The sequence below is a fragment of the Diorhabda carinulata genome, chromosome 9 (assembly GCF_026250575.1).
Source record: "Diorhabda carinulata isolate Delta chromosome 9, icDioCari1.1, whole genome shotgun sequence".
Classification (NCBI taxonomy): Eukaryota; Metazoa; Arthropoda; class Insecta; order Coleoptera; family Chrysomelidae; genus Diorhabda; species Diorhabda carinulata.
In genome coordinates, this window is record NC_079468.1 from 20,232,461 (window position 1) to 20,256,732 (window position 24,272).

The following is a 24,272-nucleotide window of genomic DNA, read 5'->3' on the forward strand; positions in this document are numbered from 1 at the left end:
GCCTAACCAAATGAAATTATAATAATCTATACAGATTGCCAAAAAAATCCATTCAACATCGAAATATTGTCGAGTTATGTTATTTTTACCTCCTTCAATAAAAGTTTACCAGAAAATACCAACTAAACAACACAATGGAATAATATAACCATCAAAATACCAAAGTGTTGAGTAATTGTTGACTGAAGGACAACTTAACAATGCAATGTCACAAAAACGTTGACTCGGCACCATACGATCCATCTTTATTGGATAATCTCATTACGACATTATAATATTGACGGAAATTAATGCTTGTTCACAAAGAACCAAGTCGCTCAGTATTGAGTAATTTTATCTCGCATACAATCGAAGTGAATATTCACTAATTCAACCAAGAAAACCGGTTGGCGCCAGCAACACTCATATCATTCGCTGTATGTGTTTATTTATACGAATACAACCAATGACTTACGTTTAAAGACTAACAGTCTGTTCCAGATGTTCTACGACTATTTAAATTGTTTTAATTTAAGTGGAATTCACAAATATATTGCGTAATAACTACGAGGGCTATTTTGTTTTCAATCTCCAATTGGGGACGAACAAAAAAATGGTCGAAAGGTCATAAATAAATAAAACTTTGATTATTTTTCAATATATTCACTTTTCATTTCAAGACAATTTTCCTAACGTCTGATAAAAGCTTCTATGCCACTATAAAAATATGATGCATCTCTAGAGTCTCTAGTTGCTGTTTAATCTTCCACCCTTTAACTCGATTTTCAGCTCTGCGAACAAAAAATAATCGGACGGAGCTAGATCGAGGTTATATAAGTGGTGTTCATACTCTGTGAAGCCACATTTTTGTACATTAGCCTTGGAAAGCGAAGTAATATGGACTGGAACATTGTCATGAAGCAGAATCATACTTCAACTGATTTTGCCTCGCCTTTTTTCGATCATATTTTGATGTTGATGATTTTAGTAAGTCAGGTTAATACGGCCCCGTTCACGGTTGTATTTGGTTCCTTAAAGTCAACCAAAAGGATACCCTCGCAAACTCAAAATACTGTGACTCTTACTTTTTTATTGCTTTTTATGACTTTTGGTTTTTTTTGGCACGGACTTTCCTTTTTCATGCCATTACATAGGATCTCTTTTGGAAGTAGAATCACCCGTCAACATTGATTGAATTATACTCTCTTGGTCATCGAGACAAAGCCCTAAAAATCGCTCTACTCTATACACTCCACTTGACGTTTATTTTGAACTGCGCTGAGAATTCGAGACACGCACCTTGCACTGATTTTTGTTATATTTAAATGCTTATGTGGGATCCTATTTTTGAAAGTGCTGGTCTGTGCTGCAAATTGTTTTGTTTTTAGGCGCCGGTCACTTAGAACCATTTCTTTCACTAATTTAACGTTTTCTGGAGTAGTCACTGTCACAAGACCTCCCGCACGTGGGTTAATCGTCTCCAGCGAAAAAAACCTAGACCAATTTTTAATTATTGAAAATCTTGGACACACCTCACCGTGAACAGCCTCCATTCTGTTTTTGATTTGTGTCGATGTTAATCCTTGTTAAGTCAAACTCAATTTGAGACATTTTTCGACACAACTTGTGGTCGTTGTGCTGTAATCTAATAAAATGTATCGAAGCAAGTTGAAACTTTGTGTAAAACCTGTTGAGCTTGTCACTGCCGCGTGCATAAAAAATTTTGCGAACTCTTTCTATTTATTATATGAACTCATGGACCGCACTACGCGAAGAAGATTTTATTACCAAAAGTAATATACATCAAATGCCCCGAAATAATCAATTATATCGATAATTGCATTGACAATATCGATTGATAGTCCTTCAATGACCACTCTTAACATTTTATCAGTCGTCAAGTTTTCAGTGAATCTCTCGATTCGTTTATTGTTTGTGATGTCCATTTTGGCTTCAACTTTGACAATATACGTTCAAAAAAAAACCAGGACAAAAGAGAACAAGAAGAGACGCTCTGGTCTATACATTTACTCCAAGTTTTACGAGATACTGAACTAGATGTTTAAAATATATCGAAACAGTTACTTCTGGGACCATCCTCGTATTAGCATTAGCTTTACCATACTTTTATGAAAAATGTTCGTTTTAATACCATAATGTAGACATCACTAGAACCACCTGATTTTTCCCTTTATCTCCCGGAATTCTGTATTTAAATTTGTTCGTGGAATATTTAGGGGGATAGTTTATTTAGTTCTATTGATTCATTTCATAAAGTGAACACACTTCGTTAAAAATCTGGTGGCGTCTAATTTAGTATGAAATGTTCACCATTTAATGGGTTTCTGAACCAGTTGTCGTAGGATAAATCGTAGGATATTCCTGATCTGAGTTGGAAGATGGAAACTTATCAGACAACCCTCCTATTTCACATATGGAATATTTAATGAATTGATTACTAACAATTGACTAGTTGATTAATAAATTTTTTAATTGATTCATGTAATGTCATCATTCATGTTAGTTTCCAAAAAAGTCATTCAAAGTTGGACTCGTGTAGAATTCAAAATATTAAAACCGAAACGATTTCTTTGGAAAATCGACTCGACTCATTGTGGTTACCTTGTACATTTTTTTAGCCTAATTTGTTTGTCAATTGCTACATTGTATTGCTTAGACTTTCGTAATTGTTACCTCAACATTATAATCTCCTGCATTCACTTATGGTTCTCCCCCATCTTATTTACTTTTGTTATTATCATAATATGTGGAAACCATTTGTGCGACGTAAATGTTTGTATCTCATTTTAGAGAATCATGAGAAACGCCTAAACAACTTTTCATTTCAATTAAGCTTTTTTTAAACAAAAAATTTGAAAAAATTGTTTATAATTTCCATTAGGACAACCTGTATATCTAATTTTACTGTCATTCTTCAGATAAGAATATACAGGGTATTTCTAAATTCATGCGTCAAAGTTTCCCCTTTCCGAGATATCACCCTTAAAAGGTGGTGTCTGAAATTGAGATGGCGTCTTCCAAAGACAAACAAGATTGAAATTTTTTTATTACTTCTGACGATTTGGACAGATGACGGTATCCACAACGAGTTTTTGGCATTAATCGACATGTCATTTATAAACCATGCAATCCATTCGTACATTTGGAGTATGTTTTCAATATTTCAGCAAAGTAGAAAACAAAAGCTCACAGTTGCACGTTTTTAACTTGGATTTTAACATAAAAAAAACACTGTACATATATAAAAAAAGTTAGTAATGCTATTCCGGCTATTATTGGATCCCCATAGTATTCTAACTGTTGAGGATTTTTAAAAACACTGATTAAGTAAAAACATTTCGTGACCATTTTATTATATAATTTCATTTGTGTATATTAACATTAATAATGTCACTAACTACTTATGCATGTTTATATTAAATTGGATTAGTTGTGCGTGCGAAAGGTTAAGTAAGGCCCCAAGAGTCTCGTATCTCTTCGTTGTCTCTAAAGTGAATTGTTCAACCAGCACCCATTTGATTATTAACTGTGACCTGCATTTACACTTAGACACACATCTGGGAATCACTTTTATTATTTTAAATTATAAGTGAGTGCAATGTAAGTCATTGACGTGCTACGAGGAGTCCGCACTTTCTCAATTTCTCAATTAAAATGAGCTATGTTAGTTTGTGTTTGTTCTCCTGATTTCTGGACATAATCTTTTGCGGAAAAAGTAAGAGTAAGATTGATAAATATTGAACAATTCAGTTTCAATAGTGAGAAAGTGGTTTACCGGATCTACTCCTTGCCTTATAAGCAAGGAAGACGCCGAACGCTCTGGGCGATCGGTAAGTTCACTGTCGAAGGCAGATGTTCAGTCCTCGAGTACCGTCGAAGTTTTTCTAGCCTTCCGACATCAACTGGATACTCATCTTGAAGAGACTGGGATAACAAGAGATCTTCTCGAGGATGGCCAGTCCCAAAGCAGTCGTTCTATTGAGGTCGACGATTAGCGGGCCTTTTTTTTTGAAAACCTCATGGGCCAAACGACAACTGTGGACGACGCACAATGATCGAGCCATAAACGATTTTCTGAAAGAAGCATTTCCAGTTCGCTTATTCTCTCGTTTTGGTAACTTCACCCGATCTAACCGTCCCTGCCCTTTTTTTTGAAGTATCGGGTTCACATCAACAAGTTTCACACTCTTGAAGTCCTCAAGAAAAATATTCGGAGCCTTTCGCACGAGGCTCTAGTAAGAGTGACGGAATGTACCATAAAATGAGTCCATATTGTTATTAACTTTGGCGGCGGCTACTTGACCGACATCCTTTCCTCAACTTGATGGAATAAATTCTTATGGATTGAATAAACGAAGCGGTTTTTCTACCTACCGATCTTAAATTAGTAAACACCAACTGTAATATTCGCTGTGTATGTCAGTTACCTGAGTTAACGCTTCGGAAGATTTGATTTTCATTTAAATTAAAGAAAACGAGTGTGATTAAAAACTAAGGTGAAGGAATTTTCATATCCACAATTGTGCTATAATTAAATAACTCAATTCACCAACTTGCTTTTTTAAAAACAATTTAATTAGCAAACTGAGAATTTAATAATTTAAAGTTACAAATAGTTACACCAATCTGACTGGCGTACTAGACGAATATCAGTTGAATGAACAAAATATTAGTTTCACAAATTTCTTTATATATTAGTTCTTATCTTATACAATAATAATTATAAAATTAGATAAATATATTTATGGTTCATTATAGTCATATTAATAATAATTAACTGAAGACGATACTTCCATGGGGTTGAAGTGGAAACTATAAAACTTACAGACTAAACATTTTCAAAATTTATAGCAAGATAACTTGAAGAGGTTATAATTCATAATAATAAATAAGTAATTGATGATGATGCGCCGCTGTGAAGAGGGTTGTTTTGGATAACTTAACTCTATTAAAAACGCTTTTAAGGATCTTAAATAACGCAATCAACGCAAACGTCCATCAAATCCTTTACGTTAGGGAGGCGCTACTATAGCGTTAGTGCAAATTTTAAATAAAGCGCTAGAAATATAAGAATAAGGACAAAGAAGGAAAGAAATACAAAAATTCTTACAAATTCACAATAATTAACAATCAGCCTTATGTCACAGTAGCTTTTCTAGGTTATATTTACAAAATTATTTTGGACTACGTGAATAGTTTAGATTTTGTATACTAATATTCAATTAACGACTCTTGTCATTTGAATTATCAAATTTTCTAACATTGAATACTTCACTCTATCTAAAATAACTTAGTTCATATGATATCTCGTCCGACAGGCGCGCCATTCTGGTCAAATTTTGAATTATAATTTACCGTCTACAAGCGGACAGTTTTTAGGTTAAGCCCTCATATGAGATGGTCCTCCTTACCTCTACCCTCCATACCCCAAGTATGCCTTAATCTCACATTATGTCACGTGACGATCTTGCGATATCCGTTTACGCACAGTATCGATGTTTTTGGTCAACAGCCGATTTTGGACGACCTGCATGGAATTCATTCTATAGCGAAGTGCAATCAGGATTGAATTCGGAAAACCAGCAAAACTCGATGGTTCGAAGTCGAAGCGGTTTGATCGGCACACTGCTGTTGGTTCAATCCAGGTCGAAAGTCATAAAAAATCATCGCACGAAAAAATTCGCGATTCATTTCCATTTTTTGACCAAAATAAACGTTCTTTATCTATAATAGCACTCGTATGATAACACGTTATGAATACGTTCACTATTAAAAATGTTGAAATTTATGATGGTAATGTCAGATTTGACATATTCACTTCATTGTTGCCATGTCTCAAAACTTGAGTAGCAAATATTCTGGTTTCTGCTTTTGTCTTATTTTTTATTCATTTGATCCATCACTCTAGTTTTCTATTTTCTTTTTCTTCCATTATTCTTGTATCCTATATTCTTTTCCTTCCGTTATTCTTATTTTCCATATATTTCTCCATTATTGATGTTTACTATACTTTTCTTTCATATGCGGTTCAATTCTCTTTTTCTCCCATTATTCTTGTTTCTTATTTTCTCTTTCTTCCATTAATTCTGTTTCCAATATGCTTATCTTACGATTGGCTTGATTTTTTTTCTGCCATTATTCTTGTTCCTTATTTTCCTTTCATTATTTTTGTTTTCTATATTCTTTTCCTTCTTAGTGAGGCTTGATTATGCGTGATTCTTGGTAAATTTTTTCACTATACTAATTATTATTTTTTTTTTTTAATTTTAATATTAATTCCAATTATTTTCCGTAATCATCTCTACTGTTCATTTTTTATTGAGCATTTTCTCTAGACATTTTTCTTTAAATATTTAAAAATAAAAAAATGAAAGTTGAAATCCAATTATGGAGGACTCGAATTCCAAACCCATTCATTACTGACACCGTGTTACATAAATCATAATAAGTTTTTAAATTTTTCAAATATCTAGTTTCGTTTTTTTTTTCATTTAATTATCGTTTTTATTTTTCTCCCAACTCTATTCTTTTAACTTTAACTAAGTACCCAAGTAAATTTCAACATACTCTGTGAATCCGAAAAACGTACGGTTTCCGGAAAAGACGCATTATTTTGTTTAAAGACGTAAAGACGACGGATCGCTTTAATTTCAAACTTAGACGTGTTGGTGAATCATTATTTTATTCATTTACGTTTATATTTCCATCGTTATTTTTTTTAATTGGAACTTTATATCGTTATCGTTTTATTTATATAAATTTTTCATCTAACCTACCGACTATTGACATTCTAAATGATACCCTAGACTACAAGAACTAAATTAGAACCTACAGAAGTATTATTTGTTTCAAACTTCAAACACCTCATCTCCAGATATCATTTTTCTGAATATCTACATAGTTTTATTTTATCCAAGTAATCTAAATATGATCAATAATCTTTTTTCATATTGCATCCTGTGTTTACTAACTGATAGTAAGTTCCACTCTTATCAAAGATAACTTCATTATCAGCATAGTAGACAACTACACCTTCATAATAATGACGTCTATAGGAATATATAATCGTTGTACGAGGCGCTTCTAATATGTTCTTGTAATAAACTACAATTCGAATTTTATTAATGGGATAATACGGTCTGACGGAGACTGATGATTCAACGAATCCGCCTCCGAAGAATGCGATGCGTCTTTATCGGTATTTATATCGTTTTTTTTCCAAATTTTGGCAAATTTAACCCTAAAGGATTATTTTTTTAAATCCGGTAGTTCTGATTTTTTGTAGACTTGTTTATGATGTTGGCTTGATGAATAATTCAAGTTTGTGACCTCGAACACCGTACGCAACTTCGTCAAAAATCGAAAAAACAGCGTGAAAATATTTATTTTTTCCAAATTTTGGCAAATTTAACCCTAAAGGACTAGTTTTTGAAATCCGGTAGTTCTGATTTTTTGTACACTTGTTTATGATGTTGGCTTCATGAATAATTCAAGTTTGTGACCTCGAACACCGTACGCAACTTCGTCAAAAATCGAAAAAACAGCGTGAAAATATTTATTTTTTCCAAATTTTGGCAAATTTAACCCTAAAGGACTAGTTTTTGAAATCCGGTAGTTCTGATTTTTTGTACACTTGTTTATGATGTTGGCTTCATGAATAATTCAAGTTTGTGACCTCGAACACCGTACGCAACTTCGTCAAAAATCGAAAAAACAGCGTGAAAATATTTATTTTTTCCAAATTTTGGCAAATTTAACCCTAAAGGACTAGTTTTTGAAATCCGGTAGTTCTGATTTTTTGTACACTTGTTTATGATGTTGGCTTCATGAATAATTCAAGTTTGTGACCTCGAACACCGTACGCAACTTCGTCAAAAATCGAAAAAACAGCGTGAAAATATTTATTTTTTCCAAATTTTGGCAAATTTAACCCTAAAGGACTAGTTTTTGAAATCCGGTAGTTCTGATTTTTTGTACACTTGTTTATGATGTTGGCTTCATGAATAATTCAAGTTTGTGACCTCGAACACCGTACGCAACTTCGTCAAAAATCGAAAAAACAGCGTGAAAATATTTATTTTTTCCAAATTTTGGCAAATTTAACCCTAAAGGACTAGTTTTTGAAATCCGGTAGTTCTGATTTTTTGTACACTTGTTTATGATGTTGGCTTCATGAATAATTCAAGTTTGTGACCTCGAACACCGTACGCAACTTCGTCAAAAATCGAAAAAACAGCGTGAAAATATTTATTTTTTCCAAATTTTGGCAAATTTAACCCTAAAGGACTAGTTTTTGAAATCCGGTAGTTCTGATTTTTTGTACACTTGTTTATGATGTTGGCTTCATGAATAATTCAAGTTTGTGACCTCGAACACCGTACGCAACTTCGTCAAAAATCGAAAAAACAGCGTGAAAATATTTATTTTTTCCAAATTTTGGCAAATTTAACCCTAAAGGACTAGTTTTTGAAATCCGGTAGTTCTGATTTTTTGTACACTTGTTTATGATGTTGGCTTCATGAATAATTCAAGTTTGTGACCTCGAACACCGTACGCAACTTCGTCAAAAATCGAAAAAACAGCGTGAAAATATTTATTTTTTCCAAATTTTGGCAAATTTAACCCTAAAGGACTAGTTTTTGAAATTCGGTAGTTCTGATTTTTTGTACACTTGTTTATGATGTTGGCTTCATGAATAATTCAAGTTTGTGACCTCGAACACCGTACGCAACTTCGTCAAAAATCGAAAAAACAGCGTGAAAATATTTATTTTTTCCAAATTTTGGCAAATTTAACCCTAAAGGACTAGTTTTTGAAATCCGGTAGTTCTGATTTTTTGTACACTTGTTTATGATGTTGGCTTCATGAATAATTCAAGTTTGTGACCTCGAACACCGTACGCAACTTCGTCAAAAATCGAAAAAACAGCGTGAAAATATTTATTTTTTCCAAATTTTGGCAAATTTAACCCTAAAGGACTAGTTTTTGAAATCCGGTAGTTCTGATTTTTTGTACACTTGTTTATGATGTTGGCTTCATGAATAATTCATGTTTGTGACCTCGAACACCGTACGCAACTTCGTCAAAAATCGAAAAAACAGCGTGAAAATATTTATTTTTTCCAAATTTTGGCAAATTTAACCCTAAAGGACTAGTTTTTGAAATCCGGTAGTTCTGATTTTTTGTACACTTGTTTATGATGTTGGCTTCATGAATAATTCAAGTTTGTGACCTCGAACACCGTACGCAACTTCGTCAAAAATCGAAAAAACAGCGTGAAAATATTTATTTTTTCCAAATTTTGGCAAATTTAACCCTAAAGGACTAGTTTTTGAAATCCGGTAGTTCTGATTTTTTGTACACTTGTTTATGATGTTGGCTTCATGAATAATTCATGTTTGTGACCTCGAACACCGTACGCAACTTCGTCAAAAATCGAAAAAACAGCGTGAAAATATTTATTTTTTCCAAATTTTGGCAAATTTAACCCTAAAGGACTAGTTTTTGAAATCCGGTAGTTCTGATTTTTTGTACACTTGTTTATGATGTTGGCTTCATGAATAATTCAAGTTTGTGACCTCGAACACCGTACGCAACTTCGTCAAAAATCGAAAAAACAGCGTGAAAATATTTATTTTTTCCAAATTTTGGCAAATTTAACCCTAAAGGACTAGTTTTTGAAATCCGGTAGTTCTGATTTTTTGTACACTTGTTTATGATGTTGGCTTCATGAATAATTCAAGTTTGTGACCTCGAACACCGTACGCAACTTCGTCAAAAATCGAAAAAACAGCGTGAAAATATTTATTTTTTCCAAATTTTGGCAAATTTAACCCTAAAGGACTAGTTTTTGAAATCCGGTAGTTCTGATTTTTTGTACACTTGTTTATGATGTTGGCTTCATGAATAATTCATGTTTGTGACCTCGAACACCGTACGCAACTTCGTCAAAAATCGAAAAAACAGCGTGAAAATATTTATTTTTTCCAAATTTTGGCAAATTTAACCCTAAAGGACTAGTTTTTGAAATCCGGTAGTTCTGATTTTTTGTACACTTGTTTATGATGTTGGCTTCATGAATAATTCAAGTTTGTGACCTCGAACACCGTACGCAACTTCGTCAAAAATCGAAAAAACAGCGTGAAAATATTTATTTTTTCCAAATTTTGGCAAATTTAACCCTAAAGGACTAGTTTTTGAAATCCGGTAGTTCTGATTTTTTGTACACTTGTTTATGATGTTGGCTTCATGAATAATTCATGTTTGTGACCTCGAACACCGTACGCAACTTCGTCAAAAATCGAAAAAACAGCGTGAAAATATTTATTTTTTCCAAATTTTGGCAAATTTAACCCTAAAGGACTAGTTTTTGAAATCCGGTAGTTCTGATTTTTTGTACACTTGTTTATGATGTTGGCTTCATGAATAATTCAAGTTTGTGACCTCGAACACCGTACGCAACTTCGTCAAAAATCGAAAAAACAGCGTGAAAATATTTATTTTTTCCAAATTTTGGCAAATTTAACCCTAAAGGACTAGTTTTTGAAATCCGGTAGTTCTGATTTTTTGTACACTTGTTTATGATGTTGGTTTCATGAATAATTCAAGTTTGTGACCTCGAACACCGTACGCAACTTCGTCAAAAATCGAAAAAACAGCGTGAAAATATTTATTTTTTCCAAATTTTGGCAAATTTAACCCTAAAGGACTAGTTTTTGAAATCCGGTTGTTCTGATTTTTTGTATACTTGTTTGTGATGTTGGCTTGATGAATAATCCAAGTTTGTGACCAAGTTTGTAACCTGGAGCGCCGTACGCAATTTCATCAAAAATCGAAAAAACAGCAAAAAATCTTCATTTTTTCCAAATTTTGGCAAATTTAACGCTAAAGGACTAGTTTTTGAAATCCGGTAGTTCTGATTTTTTGTAGACTTGTTTATGATGTTGATCTGATGAATAATCAAAGTTTGTGACCTCGAGCGCCGTACGCAATTTCGTCAAAAATCGAAAAAACAGCATAAAAATCTTTATTTTTTCTAAATTTTGGCAAATTTAACCCTAAAGGACTAGTTTTTGAAATCCGGTTGTTCTGATTTTTTGTAGACTTGTTTGTGATGTTGGCTTGATGAATAATCCAAGTTTGTGACCAAGTTTGTAACCTGGAGCGCCGTACGCAATTTCGTCAAAAATCGAAAAAACAGCGTGAAAATCTTTATTTTTCCATATTCTGGCAAATTTAACCCTAAAGGACTAGTTTTTGAAATCCGGTTATTCTGATTTTCTGTAGACTTGTTTGTGATGTTGGCTTGATGAATAATCCAAGTTTGTGACCTCGAGCGCCGTACGCAATTTCGTCAAAAATCAAAAAAAAAACAGCAAAAAATCTTTCTTTTTTCCAAATTTTGGCAAATTTAACCCTAAAGGACTAGTTTTTGAAATCCGGTAGTTCTGATTTTTTGTAGACTTGTTTATGATGTTGGCTTGATGAATAATCCAAGTTTGTGACCTCGAACACCGTACGCAACTTCGTCAAAAATCGAAAAAACAGCGTAAAAATCTTTATTTTTTCCAAATTTCGGCAAATTTAACCCTAAAGGACTAGTTTTTGAAATCCGGTAGTTCTGATTTTTTGTAGACTTGTTTGTGATGTTGACCTGATGAATAATCTAAGTTTGTGACCTCGAGCGCCGAACGCAACTTTGTTAAAAAAAGGAAAAATCATTATTTTTTCAAATTTTGGCGATAATAATCGTAAAGAACTACTTTTTGGAAAAACTTTTTTGGATCGTTCTTGAAGTAAACTGAATTTGCTACAATATGAAACTAGAACAATCTCTGTGGACCCAATAGTTTCCGATATTACACCTTTCAAAATTTATCATTTTTTTCGAGCTTTCGCAATTATTCTATCATTCTAATTGAATTTACATTGTCGAAGAAGTCATCAGATGGTGTGAATTGTGTTGTTGTGACTTTGCGACCATATAACATCCTGTATGACTTCAATTGCTGCTTTCCCCACGCGTAGACTTTCTCTTGAGGATCTGAACTTCTACTTTCACCACCAATTAACCCTTAACCGTAATGGCAAAGATTTGTAAATCATTTGTAAACAAACACGCCCACGGTTGACAATCCCGATACTAGAGATACTCACTATTACTCTGTTCTTCCACATTTGACATTTGATTGAACTGACGTTTTAAAAGAAAAGACTATTTTGAAATATTTGTTTTATATAAACAGCATAAAAATTATTACTATATTATTATTTAAAAATTGTATCGGATTTATTTATAAATATACACACCCTCGCTTACAGAACAGAGTAAAACTACCTGGGTTTGGAGGAATTCAAGGAATAAACCGTCGCTTTAGAATAAATTCCTCAGCACATACAATACTTGTAAAAGTAATTCATTTTCTTTACATTTTGAGCGTGACTGTTTTTGTTTGTGGTAGTATTCACATCGTTGTCAGATTTTTCTTTTTATCAAAAATATAATGAACTTTGTCATTTCTTGTTAAGGTGTGTGTAAAACAACATAGTCCACTGCAAGCTTTTTTGAAATAATCAATTAAACAAATGCTAAATGTATTTGTATAAATCAAAAACTGCTAAACAATGTGAAATCTACGATAATCAATTTTGTATTATCAAAAAAGGTCTTTACCTTGCTTTATAGGAGCTCTTGCACAAGACCGATTCCAGCGATTTCTTCTTTATTAATCTTTGAATCCGTTTGCCTAATTCGTACGCACGCTTCTCCAATTTCAGAGCTCTATCAAGGTAGCAGCATCAAATTAGCAAAAATATACAAAATTTGTAGCTTTTTTGTTGCTAATTTGTTGCTGCAAGTACTACCAATAATTAGAAAAAAAGACCGGACGAATTTTTTATACTAGCAGTAATATTCTTGACACATGCTAGCTTGAACTCGACTTGTTATACGAAAAATGGAGGGAAGATTTAGTTGCTACATTGAACAATGTTCAAATGAGGCTGAAGAATGAGCAACAAAATAGGAACTAAAAATCGGCCTTGAACTGGACTTGTTGAACAACAAATGCTGAAGAAATTTCTTTGCTACATTAAACAATGTTCAAATGAGTCTAAAGAATAAACAACAACATGGAAATTAAAAATCGGTCGATACTTCCGATCAGCACCAATCGACGTGGTTTTTTGCGCTCTAATAATTATTCTATTTCATCAAAAACGACTCGAAAAAAAATTTGGAAGTTATGTAAAATTGTTCCCAAATTTTTCGTTAACGATATCTCTCGAAGCAATCAACCGATTTTCACCTGCTTGGCGGCAATCGACGTGGTTTTTTGATGTTAAAAGCTGAATCGTTTTTGGAATCGATCGATAAAGCCGTTTAAAGGTTATTTCAAAAAAACCACATTTGAAGAAAAAAAATTCGTAGTTTTTTTGAGATTTCTTAAAATCCACTAGTTGTGTCAACCAAATCGAATGGCTCCAACCGCGACGGAATCGGTCGAGCCATTCAAAAGGTATGAGGGTCACATACATACGGACATCATCGCGGAAATATTCAAGGAAGCTTCCCAGGATCTCTAAACGTCGAGATCTGAGGAAAACTTGTTTCGAAAAACGGATTAAACCAATGACTACCCGATTTTTTAAAATTTTCAATTTTCTTAGCGGTAATATAAAAAAAACCTCATTCTCGGTTTTCCTTTTCCAACGATAACTCACAAACAAATCAACTAATTCCGACCAGACTGGCGGCGATCGACGTGGTTTTTTGAGGTTAAGAACTGATAAGTTTTTGAAATCGATCACTAGAGCCGTTGCTTATTATTTAGGCCCATTTGAACATTGTTAAATGTAGCAACTAAATCTTCTCTCCATTTTTCGTGTAACAAGTCAAGTTCAAGCTAGCTAGTATAAAAAATTCCTCCGGTCTTTTTTTTTTAATTATCGGTAGTACTTGCTTGCAGCAACAATTTTTGGTTCACTAGTTGTCTCGATATTCATTGGTTTATCAAAATTTTATGCTAGCTTTATATGAATTTCGCATTAATTGCGATTTTTCGCGAACGGCTGCACTTGATAAAAAGAAAGAATTTTACAATGAAATCAGTGCCAAACTATGAAAGTGGCTTAAATATTCGTTGGGTCACTCTGTGGTCCCGTTTTATTACTCTATACATTTCTGAAATAAACTATAGTTATTTGTTTTTGTTTGTTTTTTAGTTTTTACAAGCCTTTATCTATAAATTGTCTCAATTTTTTCCCTCTCATAGGAAGTATGGTTGTTATTAGAGATTTTATTATTTCGTTTACTATATTGTTTATGACTAAGTATAATAAATTAAATTTTGTTTAGATGTATGTATAAGACATTTCTTTCTTTACACCGGGTATTAAAACGCCATACGCTACATATATTTTAATCTTCCTATAACAGAGCTATAAACTACATTTTATTTTACGGTTTAATCTGTTCTTAAAATTTCATAGTTTATTTTTTCATGGAAGTTTGCAATTACGGACTTCCTGCTATTCACATGATATTAATAGATTATTATTTTTTAATTATAACGTTAGTTGAAATATCTATTGTATGCAGTCCTATTATAATGATAACAAGTTGACCTGGAAACCTTGCGAAAAGATTATTGTTAATAGATTATTACGTAGTTACTAGGTTATTCAGGTTTTTGTTACATGCACATACAATTTTTCTAATTAATAACATCATTTGTTTTAGTTAGAATAGGCCGTATCAATACCATGTCAAGTTAATGTCAAAATCAGCTCATTTATATCCTTGTACCCTATAATAAGGGATTGTTTTATAGGCGGCTACAAGGTGAATGAAATATATTGGTGTTATTAGAATTAATTTGCCACACATTTGTCGTATATTAGCGCTTTTCAAAAACTACGATCTGATGTCCGGTGATTGTTGATCAGAGCTAGATTTTGATCACAGTTTCAAAACTTCTCGTTCAATTTTTGGTGGAAATTTCAAAATTTCAACATGATTTACAAGAACTTTTGATTTTTATTACTTTTTTGTCTGTTAATTGATCCATGATATTTATTTAGTTATTCCTAGATTTTTAATACTTGTTGTGGATCAGTTACCAACGATTTACCTACCCAAACGAATTTTGCACTGAATATGGATGTTTATACAAATCCTAAATACCAGGTGAAAAAATGTCAGCTAATGTAGATGCAGCAAATTCTTTTAAAGATAATTTTTAGAAGAAATTGAATGAAAATATCTACGACTTCGATATTGTTTATAATTTTGTTGAAACCGGATTAAACTGGAAATCATTACCTTCGAAATATTCAGTTTTTAGGCGAGAGAATTCAGCTCCAGGACTTAAAACTACCAAAGAGCGAGTAACTATATTAGTCTGCGCTAACGCTACCGGAAACCATGAAATACTCATCGGAAAATTAAAATATGTTTTAAAAATATCAAAGTGCACTTAATTTATAAAAATCAAAAAAGGGCATGCTTGAACTCTGAAATATTGATTCACTGATATGACAACACTTTTATCCGTGAAAAGTACTTTTACTAGAAAATGAGTCAACCCATCCTTCGGTTGAATTGTTAGAGTGAGAAAATGAAAAGTTTAAAGTAAAATTGTTGCTTCCTAATGTGACGTCCTTGCTACAACCAATCGATCAGTATTATTGAAACGACTTTATAGAAAACAACTTTTTTAGACGACGCCATCTGAAAGTTGTTCGTTCTGTATTCATTTACATACCGAAAAAGTTGCGTTTTGAGTGTTCCATGTAGTGAAAGTGACAGCAAAACACTTTCGGAACGCTCTCGAGAATGTTGACAGTTGACAGTTTCACTTCGATGATTTTGCATAACCTTAAATTTTTCTCGTCCAACAAAGTGTAGCATTTTCAGTCCTTGGCATACAAATAACTATTACGTACGGTTTTATCTGATGATGAAGATGATGTAGAAGTCGTTTTATCATTTTTGAAGGGAATGAATTTGACGGAGTGTTATTAGATGGTTGTAGATACGTGGGATTTGCTTAAAAAGAAAACTTTAAACAAGGCATGGAACAGAGTACTTAATCGGGAGAATGAAAATTCAATAACCAATATTGATGATTTTATTCTCGAGGATATGAATGAACTAATCTTAAAGATACAAATATGCCAATATTGTGATGATGATGATGATGATATCAAAGAGTGTGTCACTTGTGACAGTAATGATCAAGGCTTTCAGATTATGTCGTATGGCGAAATCATACAAAACATATTGCAGATAAATGGACAGCAGGAAATGCAAGAAGATGAAACAGAAGAATATCTAGACGTGGAAAATGATGTAGGCCATCTCATGATGAAGTACTTCAGGCTCTGGAAACAGCTCTCAACAGAGTGATTCTGTGAGTTTACTACAGCTGCAACGAATTCGTGATATAGCAGCAATGAAGAGAAAAAGTAGCTTACGTCATACGCCAATTACCAAAAATTTTTAACCAAATTAAACTTATTATTATTATTATTGATGAATAATATTATTATTTGTTAATAAATATTACTATTATTAAACTTATTTTATTTCACGAAACACGCTTTTCTTCGTATATTCGATTATCCGGACTTTCGATTATACGAATCCCTATAATTAGTCCGGTTAATCGAGTTTATTTTATTTTGGTGACTACTTCAAATTTATTCTAGATGTTAATATTTAGGTGCATACAAATTGGATCTTATTGCGAGAGATGGTTTCAAAATTGAATAATAATTCGCCCACAATTACTTCATCTCTAATAAGTATTAATTTACTACTCGATTCCCATGACGAATTTATGGATACAAGTAGTGATTAATGTTAACTTATTCCCACATGTTACTTAATAGAAATTCAAACAGATTGCGAATTTCTTAAAATATCGGTTACTCAACGGTGTTTGCAAATATATTTTTTTTGCAACGAATTTGTTGTATTATATAAATTTCTGGAAAATTAATTACAAAATTTCATTCGAACATAGGTCTGCTAAAACAATAATATTTTTCTGATCCACGAATTTTGTTACAAATTAAATTACGATGTGTTCAAATTTTATTAACAATAAATATATTGTTTCTAATAAAACTTAAGTTCCCCCTCATGATTCGTTATTTGCACAATTTTCGCGCATAAAAACAAGGGCTTCGCCGGCTTATGACTAAGGGGGGCAATGGGGCAATATTATGGCCTGGTACAGGTATAGGTGCTACCAAACATGCAGGGAATGTATGCTTTTTTAATTCTGGGTAATTATCCAAACTCTTGAAATAGATAAAATGTAAAAGCGTTAATCTCATTAAATTTTTCTTCCAAAATACTGTCCGATTGAAGATCTATCAACTCCATTTGCAAATGAACTGGAGCCTGGGAAGCTTCAAAACGATTTTTGAATTCCTTAATCAAATTTTTCAGAAGTTGAGAATTTTCATCCAATTTTTTTTGGTTCACTGTGCCAAATGATTTCAAATGAGGGAAATGATCCAAAGTTCGATTGTTTACCTGATTTTCCCACAGCCTCAACTTTGTTTCAAAGGCTTGAATATATGAATACATTTGAGTGACAATCAGATTTTTATTTAAATATTTAAATATCCAGATCAGTCAAGTGTTTAATCATATCTACCAAAAAAGCACAATCAGTCCACCAATCATTGTCATGATCAATTGGTTTGCCTTTTTCTAACATTTAAGTTTGAATAGAGTCACGTAATGCAAAAAATCTTTCTAAAACTACTGAGCCAACGAACTTCGGTGAAATAAGGGACATCAGAAAACTTTTCGTCCAAATCTTGTAAAAATTCCCTGTGAACTGTCGGTGATTTAGTCCTCTGCTCCTTATAAACTCTACAATTTTAATTATAGGTCCGTTTTTAAATGTTTGGATGCTAATGATTCCAAATTAATTATACAATGAAATCCCACAAAATTTCCTGATGTTTTCTGTTTTAATTCAGTTACAACGCCGTAGACTTGAGAGTACGAGTATTTAAAACATCCGTAGAGGAATCGAATGAAGTCTAAAAGATCTAAATTCCTCTTTATGTGACACATTGCGATCGCGGACCTTATTGATACAACCCGCGGGCCGCTTCCGGCCCCTTATCTTTGACAAGACTGCTCTAGTAGAAAAACAAATTTGGACATTTACTTAACCACCTCTGATTTGGTAAAAAAATTCCATCACCTTCAAAGCCAAAAAATTATTCAATCAGCTACCTTCCGAATTAAAAGTGGCAAATACATTAAATAAGTTCCGGAGACTGTCAGAGGTATTTCTGCCTTATTTTTCTGTGGCAGAAAAATCTACAATCTACCATAGACTAACATAATTCAATATTTAGTATCGATAAGATGTTAATATTTATTATTAAACCAAATGTTTATTTTATTTATATTATCTAATTTAAAATTGCGTTGCTTTGTCCATAAAAGTTTCTTGTGGCAATAAAACTTATCTCTTTCTCTCCCTGATTTTTATACAGGGTGTCACATAAAGAGTGTCGGTTTCCAATGATCATTGTGTTTATTAAATAATCATACAAAACCTACAGCCCATCAAATTCTACGGTTTTAACCGAACAAGCTTTTTGAGACTTTAGTAAAACCATTATTTGGGCTCAGGTGCATTATCCATAACAATGACTTGAATTTGGCGGAATGTAGGAGCGGTAGGAGCTGATCAGTTGCAAATTTTTCAAATAATGTCGCAGTGGCGATTAGCACACAAAAATCGCTAACTGAAGTAAAAAACTAAAATGCACACAACAGCGAATGAACAGTCGAATTCAAATTAGATCTTTTATTTAATTCAAATAATGAGACAGATTTTTCCTTGACGAGACACTGATTTTTATCCCGGTTACTAACTTGTTAAATTCTCTATTAGTCCGGTCAATTTAGACATACGAACTTATATAAATTCCTACCAAGCTGAAAATTAGTAAAAGTGTCTTATATATAATTAAAAATAAAATTTGAAAGCTCCCAATCATTCCCGTGTATGGAAAACATTTTATTCAAGGTAAAAAAAATTGGTTTTTCGCAATTTTCAGTAAAACGGTAAGTTTAATCATAAAATTACCTTAGACAAAAATTGAACATCATAAAATTGTCTACAAAACACGTATTTTCTTAGGAGCCACTGTTTCTGAGATATAATGATTCAAAAAGTTGTAATCGTCATAATAAGCACACGTTTGCACGCCATACCATGTATGAGGTAGTGTAATTTGCCCGTTTTTATCTTAGTTTCCTTAGTAGGTCCCTAAGACTATTGTGATCATATTCAATTTGAAACTATTGCAAAATAATGGAAAGTAGCAGAGATTAAGAATATAAAAGAGATTTGAATTAAAAAATTTCCGATTTTTAAGATAGTCCGAAACTTTATCTGTTCTCTCGATACTCGCATTACTTTATACCACGTTCAACAGTAATAACTTCACTTTCAGTTCAAAGTTTGGCAGAAATAAAACAATATTCTGACATTTTTGTTATATCACTCAAAACAGCACGATATAGGTTAGGATAAACACGTGTTTTCACTACCATTTAGCGCTTAAGACTAACGGTATTTAATTTATTACAGCAGGTATAAGACCCTAGCCACGCACAAAAATATATAAACATATAACTCAACTATATACGTGGCGCACTTTATGACGATTACAACTTTTACAACTTTGAATCGTTATATCTCAGAAACGGCGGCTCATAGGAAAAAAAGTATTCATACGTTTTTTGTAGATAATGTTATGATCTACAATTTTTGTCTGAGCTATTTTTATGATAGAACTTACCATTTTGTTGAAAATCGCGGTAAACCCATTTTTTGACTTTTGACCTTGAATAAAATTTTTTCGGATGGACGGGAATGAAGGGGAACTTTCAAATTTCTTTTTTAATTATATTTTAAACAATTTTACCGATTTTCAGCTTGATGGAAATTTATGTAGCTTCACTCTTATTTTTTCGTCTAATTTGACCGGACTATATGTTTATTAAAGAATAAGTATTATAAACGCTTCTATAGAACTCTCCTTGGTATATGAATATCGCTGTCGGAGAATACTTTTCAGCCAAATGGCCGACGATAGGGAATAATACATCCGCAGCTGTACCCGCCCGCCCCAAAATGAATTAAAATAAACAAAAAAAAATCTCAAAAATCCGAAAAAAAAAATAATAAAACCCCTCAAAAATAAAAAAACGTGAAGAGCCGTTTTTACTTACAAGTTTCACTTCGTTTTCTTCGGCCAAAATCCCCCGATAGAAATAGTTAGACAAACACATCCCAACGAAACCACCACAACCCCAGCCATGCAGAGGAGCTATTCCTATATCGGGGCCTACTAAAACAAACCACTTTCCTTACAAAAATCTTCGTTATCCCACCAAATTAGTCCAACGAATCTCTCTCTCTATTTAGAATACTTTTTACAGTCATTTTTCAAATAAGAATATACAGGGTATGGTATTTCCAAATTTATGCGACAAAATTCAGGAGGTGATTGCTCTTATGAAAGTAAGATTAGTCTTTCCTATAACAAAATTTTCTCAGTCCACCCCTTTCCGAGATATCACCCTTTAAAGGTGGTGACTAAAATTGAATTTTAATTGTTTTTTCTATAAACTTGAAATTCTGTGATTTTCGAGTATTTTCGCAATTTTCCTGTTACTTTATACACAATCACGGGTAACACAAAACACTAATAAAATATGTTTATTATAATAAATAGAAAATACATATATATATTAATTCAAAATAATAACTATCCTACAAAATGACTCATTGAATTCAAGGTGTGTGGGTCCAATTAAACAAAATGTTAGTCACAACATCTAACTTCTCTTTTGCTTTTACATAATCTTGATAGTGTTAAAATTGTCACGCTCGGTGAACCTGGACATCGGAGCTACTACCAATTGAATCGGTACCATTATGAGTCAGCTGGTTTACGGATTGCATGACAGATATAATCAAAATTGAAATTATCTATCATACACCTTATTATCCATTTAAAACAGAAACGCGGTGTTGATGAAATTTAAAAATAGAATGGGTAATACCATACTTTGGCGTGTATGTGTGTGTATACAGGGTGTCCCACGACGAGTTAAAACTATCTGTATAAATGGCAAAATACTTTTAGTAAAATCGTGAAAATTTCTACGTTTGGGTTTTGCGTGCATACATACTTTTTGAGATATCAATTTTTTTGTAAAAAATTTGACCGTTGCAGAATCCTTATAAATCATTTTTGACGAGGATACCCTTAAAAATATGAAAATGATTTCTGCTCGGTTGCTTTTAACAAGGTCAGACGTATTTGAATCCATTCATATCCCAAAAAACCGACGCCATGACCTTGCCTGCAGATGGAACGGTCTTTGTCTTCTTTGGAGCCGGTTCTCCTTGATTGTTCTTTTGATATGGGTGTGAATTGTTGGACCCATGTTTTATCCATCGTTATGAAACGGCTTTATTTCTTTGAAACATTGCCGAACACTCGATGGGAACATCTTTACGACTCTGTTTTTGTTCCATTGTGAGCAAACACGGCACCTATCTTGCGCACAGCTTTCTCATGTCCAAATTTTTACTTAATATGCGATGTACCGCACTCTTTGAAATGCCTCCTATGTCTACTAGCTCGTGCACTTTCAGTCGACACTCATCCAGTACCGTTTTGTGTATTTTCTTCAACATTTCTGGAGTCGTCACCTCATTTTGTCGACCACTGCGATGCTGGTCTTAGCAGGTCGTACGGCCTAGTTTAATGGTACCCAATAACTTACTGTTGATAACGAAGGAACAGACTCACCCAGAGTAGAATCTAGTCAGGCCAGGTACTTCTGAGACCATACTCGTGATATATGTTTGGAGAGTCTATAAACGTATTACATCTAGTTTTTGTTACAGCGTGATGGGATGATCGGCCTGCAAGAATGTGGGCCCGCGCCGCCTAGAGCGCCGCTCTCAACAGCAGCGCCACCGACCGGCAACAGAATTCGAGACAGAACCGCCCAGGCTGTAGACTACTACAACACTCATGTTCATCGAGCTTGGAATAACGTGGGACTCACCAACAATAGGTTGGTACTAAATCATTTTCTTTTATGCAAAATTTAATAAATAATCTAAGAGTATCTGCAGGTGCAGCTTCTCCAATGATATCAATGCTATTATTGTTTCACCTTAAATTCATTGAACCAACCTTCGGATACTTGAAATCCTTAATCTGAACATTCACCACCACAACCACCATCAAGTTTTTTAAAATGTATGTCTTCTTCTGAACTATTGGACCATTCAGTAGCACCATATTTTGGTTGCGGCCTTCGATCCATACTGACAACGCTACAATTTTTTCCATTGCTGGATCACGAACTCGTGTCTGGGACATAAGATAAAAATTACTAGAGACAACCAAACAACAGAACTGTCTCGAAGAACGACATTAGGATGGGCTTCGTTTGGTAAATTGCGAGATGTGTTTAAAGGAGATGTGCAAATCGGCCTTAAGAGGAAAGCATTTAACCAATGCGTCCTCCCAGTCCTGACTTATGGCGCGGAGACCCTGACATTAACTAGAAGATTAATACTTAAATTGCAAATTACACAGCGTAAAATGGAAAGGTCTATGCTCGGCAGCACTATGAGGGATGGGATAAGGAAGGACGAATTGCGCAGACGATCTGGAGATATAATAGACCAAATACTGAGACAAAAATTGCGGTGGGCAGGACATGTTGCAAGATAACCGATGGACAAAAAGAAGTCTAGATTGGAGACCGAAAACAGACAGACGAAATCCAGGAAGACCCCCTACGAGATGGACTGACGATATTAAAAGAATACGAACAAATTGGGTAGCAACCTCTCAGAGCAGAGAAAACTGGTAGCATTTGGAGGAGGCCTATGACCAGCAGTGGACGAGATAAGGCTGAATGATGATGATCTCATAAGATATATTTTACTTTTTTATTAGTCCATTAGAAGACGCATTTACAAATAATATTGGATTGGATAACTATTAGAAGATTAGAAGGAAACGCAAATAAGGATCTTTTATGGTATTCTGATTTCGAAATTTGGTATATGGGTTTACATGTTGATTTTAAATAATTACCAATACTTTTTTTATTATTTTTGTCATATAAAAGGTACATTAAATATGTTTTTTGTAAACCTATTTCTTATGGTGCGCTTCGACTCATTTTAGAGTTATCCTTATCACTTCAAACCATTACAAAAACTTTGTCTACTGTCGGAAATACTTTTCTAAAGAAGAGATTTTTGGAATCAAAATAAAACATAATTTCTGAATTTAACGAAACTTATTAAAAAACAAATCTTAAAACACGGCTATGTAATCTTAAAAACACAGAGCTTTTGGCCTGTCCAAACCTTTTTCTATAGTTATAGAAAACCAATAAAAGACGAAGACCTTGTATTAGTTCATATACGTTTATGAAAATTTTAAGAAATACTTAGATTATTTCGTAATAATTTTGTATTAGAAAACTGGTTTTATTACTCTATCGTGCTTAAATAGTTAAATGTTTTCCAATTGGAGACAACAAATGTACTTTTACTTATTAATTAATATTCAGTTATTTTGAACAATACATTTCAATTTAAATTCAAGGTCTTCCTTCAACGACAGGCATCATCATCATCCAGCCCCCAGGAAACCACAACTGTATGCTCCCGAGCATCTCTGTCGCAGCAATTCTAGTTTAGAACTCCTTGAACATAACGGTCGGCCGTCGAATTCGAACTCTCCTCTCTTGAAGAGGGAATATGGTAGTCACGGATCGATAGACGTTATTGATAGGCAACATCCAGGAATACAGGTTAACAATGAATTCTTCAAGATGTTGCAGGACTACAGACCTGCAGGTAAGACGAAATAATACTGAAAATGAAATAGGTAAGAATCAGAGATTTAGTGTTATCTTAATTATATAATAATTTAAAATTAAAAACAAAATGGTTTGCAATTATTAGTTTGTACAATGGCTTACTTTTTGTCAAAATTAAAAAAAGTGAAGTTATTCAGATATATGCCAAAATACTGTCGGTAAAATAGACGTAGGCTAAACATGATAACGAAGTGAGTCTGCGCTCTTTTATTTGTCTTTAAATGTTACATCGTCTGGTCCTTCGAGCCGGATACCAGGGTTGCTAATCCAGTTTTGAGACAAATAAAAGTAAATATTC

General features: G+C 33.3%; 1 protein-coding gene across 10 annotated transcripts in view; it reads left to right on the forward strand.

Annotated features, from left to right (window-relative positions):
• LOC130898311 (signal-induced proliferation-associated 1-like protein 1) overlaps positions 1-24,272 on the forward strand; it is a 92,630-nt gene that overhangs the window by 32,460 nt on the left and 35,898 nt on the right. For all 10 annotated transcript variants that reach the window (XM_057807511.1, XM_057807516.1, XM_057807517.1 and 7 more), the window contains exons 2-3: positions 21,969-22,141; positions 23,698-23,951. In XM_057807511.1, the coding sequence (XP_057663494.1) occupies positions 21,978-22,141; positions 23,698-23,951 (418 nt within the window). In that variant the 5' untranslated portion in view covers positions 21,969-21,977. The remainder of the gene's footprint in view (positions 1-21,968; positions 22,142-23,697; positions 23,952-24,272) is intronic.